The 4,318-nt window shown below is 41.4% G+C and overlaps 1 protein-coding gene across 1 annotated transcript; it reads right to left on the bottom strand.

Annotated features, from left to right (window-relative positions):
• Positions 1-1,930: 1,930 nt before the first annotated feature.
• dlx1a (distal-less homeobox 1a) lies at positions 1,931-3,386 on the bottom strand (the record flags this gene model as incomplete). The annotated part of the gene is given in 3 exon segments (XM_083921303.1): positions 1,931-2,182; positions 2,579-2,770; positions 3,072-3,386. Coding segments are annotated over 3 exon segments (759 nt in total).
• Between the last annotated feature and the right edge of the window lie 932 nt (positions 3,387-4,318).

Genomic DNA, 4,318 nt, shown 5'->3' with positions numbered 1-4,318 from the left:
TTATTAATGTTATTGCTATATTCCAGTGTTAATGCCGTTTAAATGGACAGGTAATGTCATTTCTTTAAAAACAACAACAACAACAACATAATTAACAAAATGCAAGCACAATTTCAATTTAAATCTAACCAAACTTGTAGCACTTTAACATATTTTCCCTTTAATAAAAGCTAAAAGGCTCACTGCACCATTGCGTAACTGCAGTCTCTCTATAGAGTAGACTCAATGAATAAAGTGGGAGCCCAAACAAGAAGGCCTTTGAACTTTTCACTTTCACTGATCTCCATCTGATCCGCCCTGTGTCCCGCGTGCTCATCCAGTCTTTTTTCAGCACCTGCCCTCTCGCGCGATTATTCACTTAACACACACAACTGATCTCTCCCATTCATGGCGGAACACTGGGATTTGTCAGAAGACAAACAGCAAGAAGATTATCTTCAAGAAAAGCTGAAAAGAAATAAGCGATGTCGTTGAATTAATCCCATCGCACCGCGACGGTTAAATCCCAATAATAGAAAATCGGGATTCCTATAATTTCAGCTTCTTATTTTACGTTTATGATTCTTTTTTTGTATTTGTCACGTTATTTGTAAAATGCAGCAGTATAAATATGTTCGTGGTGATTTTTAGATTCAACGTCAGATTGGAAATTCGTATCACTCCATGACATCTGCACCCAGTGAGCAGCAGCAGCGGGAGCCCATGTAGGCTAAATGCTGAACACGACCATACATCTAAAGACGAGCCTTTTTGCTGCTCACACAAACGCACTCACACGGTTTCTGCTACAATAACCAACATGATACTGCTTTGTGTCAGCTCACATTAAAGCTGCGCCATGCTGAAGCCTTTCTCTTCACAGGAGAGGGGGGTGGGGGTGGGGGGTGAATCAGACACCTTTCTTAACATAATTTAAATCATTATTTTACTGCTTTTGAAACTTTGCACATTATGCACATAAACTTCAGAAACAGATAAATAAAATAAAGTGATCAATACAAAACTAAATATTTTCTATGTTGACTAAACACATCTTGACGAATACAGAAAGCCTAAAACCCTGTTTCACATCGTATCCAGTACATCACAAAAACGAATCTGAAAATTATGTACAAAATACAGTGACAAGTGAGCTGCTCATCCTCCAGAAAATCTTTTTTTTTTTTTTTCGAAAGCAGCAAATTGTCAGGCCTTTTACATTTTTCACATAACATCGGGGGCACGGCATAGAAAAGCTTTGCTTGCGTTAGTGCAGCATTAACAACACAGTGTTGTTATTTCAAAAACACACTTTCAAAGTGAACACAGACTGACCTCAACAGAAAAACTAGTCTGAATAATTTAACTTAAATAACAAACACATAGAAACATAGTAGCGATTTGAGGCGTTGCACAATAAAGCCCTGTGGTTGGCTGTGCTGTAAGCATGATGGTGGAATTTATTAATGATCATTATTTGGTTAAAGAAGCGCCCCTTATGGCCTAATAGACCTTTAACAGTTAATGAATGCAGATTGATTTCAGGTCATCATCATCGGTTTGGGACCAACATCTGGTGTAAACAAACACGTGTTTTCTCATAAGCAGAATAACACACTAATATGATAAATTAAAAAAACAATAGGAGAAGAAACTGACACAAAAGTGATAAACAGCAGCCAAAAAGGGTCCATTTGTCTACGATTTCCGCTGACTGTCACAGACTTGATGTCCTTGGGCGCATTGCGCGCCTTTTCAGTCTCTCGGCTCCCTTTCTTCTTCTTATACGCTGCTTGCAGTCATCCGGTATGAGGAGGCCACTGTGTCAGCTGGCGGCATGCGGCAGCAAACTCCGGGGGTTGTTGTGTATTATCAGTGCTGGGCCGCGCTGAGGCCCCTTCACCATCCTGATACACGAGCCTATGGCAGAGTCGAGGGCTGAAGTCTCTGTTCACATGAGCTGGGACTGTTGCATAGACTCTTGGTGTGTGGTTGGATACCATGAGGTGTAGCTGGGAATGTAAGATCCGGTTGTCCCCACCGAAGTCTTCACGGTGGTCGGCGAGCTCCAGACAGGTGCCACCGAGGGGGAGCCGCTCGACAGTCCGCGGCCGGTGGATAAAGCGTTGGTGTCAATCGTGCCACCGCCTTGTTTCATCAGTTTCTTGAATTTAGAGCGTTTATTTTGAAACCAAATCTTCACCTGGATAGAAAAAAGGGAAATGATTAGAACACTGGCAGTGTGTAGATAATAATTACGCACGTTTTACGCACGTAGCAGGTTTTATTGTAAGAACAATAACAAGTTTATGATATTACTGCATTAAGATGTCACTGATATTAACACACGGAGGGCGTGAAGGGCTTATATTGAGAGAAACTAAATATCCATCCTTAATCTGGTGTCAAACATTGAACATAATTGTTTTGGATGAATGGTGTTTCACATGAACTGCAAAAATGGAACAACAGCAACAATAATAAATATAATAACAATAATGATGCATGTTGTGGGGGAAAAAATGGTGGCCATTATAAAGGTGATAAAAAGCATAACGGTGGTGCCAAGTGGAGCTATTTGTGTGTCGCATGGACTTGCCTGTGTCTGAGTGAGACCCAGCGACGCTGCGAGCTCAGCTCTCTCCGGTAACGCCAAATATTGAGTTTGTTGAAATCTCCTGTTCAGAGCTTGTAGTTGTAAACTGGAATAGATAGTCCGTGGTTTCCTGATCTTTTTCCCTTTCCCGTTAAATCGAACCTCTCCTCCTTCGACCACTGTGTTTTTCTCTGCTTCTGGCGCTGAGACGGAGACAGAAAAGAGCAAAGAGAAGGAAAAAACATGAGGAGACAGTTGTGGCCAACAGTGCTGAGCAGCTATGGATCCTCCAGCGCAAGTTTTACAGGCTGTACTTTAGGTATAATTACCTTTAATTGCATACATTGTTTATAGCGTTACGCAATAAATAATTAGCCTTCCAAGCCTAATTCCAACATCTGGGTCGTCTTTTCGCTGCAGCGAGGAACTGTATACAGATCAAAGCCGTGCCAACACAGAAAGTTCATATTTAAGATCCAAAAGATGCTGTTGCACACTTACCTGCCTCCTCTAACCGCGTCTGTGTGAGTGCAGAGCTGTTTTGGTAGGTCTGTACTGTGCTGAGATATGGACTGGTGGAATGGCTGCCGACGGAGTTTACGTATGGATAACCCAAAGATCTGGGGAACGACGAGGCTGGACTGTAGCTGTCGTGCTGGGTATGACCTGCAGAATGTAAACAGTGCATTGGATAGTGTCCGTGAGACATGGAGGAAGGCGACATTTGTTGACTCGGGGGTCCAAACTCCATGAAAACGGTTTTTCCTGAGGCAGGGCTATTAAGACTTTCTGGAATTGTAGTCATTGTCATCTCTTCTGGCGGTTCCCCTTGTCTTGCTTTTGTTGTTTTCCTTCTATGATCTCAGTGAAGGATGGGTCCCAATTTAAGCCGAACTGATTTTTTCTCTTTCCATTCATAAGAAAATGTAGTTTGTGCCCGTGAAAAGTCCTAGGTATGATGCTGTGGACCAAGACAAACTCGCTCAAAGGTTTGAATCTCAGACTCATGAATATTCATCAAAGACTGTCGCTGATTGGTCCACTCTCTCCAAGAGGGAAGCCGATTGGCGACGCTGGGGCTGGGTCCGAAGAACCTGATAAAGTCAAGGAAAACCACAAAAACCTAAGATTTCCAGTTGACGTGTCAAGATTCACTATTTTTATTATGGTTATTACTGTTATTGTTAGGTCTATAATAAGTATTATTATTATTAGTAGTAGTAGTATTTACAATTCCTCAAATAACAACAAACATTTTAGACATCATAAGTGCACATATGCTGATAACACCTGTCCACTTTTGCCTCAGAAAAAAGGAATTCATATTTAATAAAATATGAACCTCTTTATCGGTGCAGCTCTCGATACATGAGGTTGGTCTCCTTGTATTAAAAGTGCCGGTTGTCATAAGCGTCATTTATTAACGTTAAATAATATTTAGAGTCTCGTTAAAGCTTCTCTTCTTTGCTGGTCAGTTTGATTAAATCTTCGTTGATTACAGCTATATCTACGGGAAGGTGTATTAGCATAACACTAGTGTTCAATTTTAATAAGTAGGTCTGTAATTAGTCATCAATTTAACACTTACGGCGGCTTCAGGGCTCAGTTACACCTGACAGCACGTGGGACGGTGAAACAGCTCTGCTCTGATGTCAGATGGGGTTTGTTGGTCCAGGTACTAAAGGCCTGAGGATGTTTTAATACACCTGAAAACATATAACCACGTCATGGCAATTATTGCAA

This window comes from Echiichthys vipera, assembly GCF_963691815.1.
Source record: "Echiichthys vipera genome assembly, chromosome: 10".
Classification (NCBI taxonomy): Eukaryota; Metazoa; Chordata; class Actinopteri; order Perciformes; family Trachinidae; genus Echiichthys; species Echiichthys vipera.
Note: the sequence above shows the minus strand (reverse complement) of the source record. Positions and strands in the feature narration are given on the sequence as shown.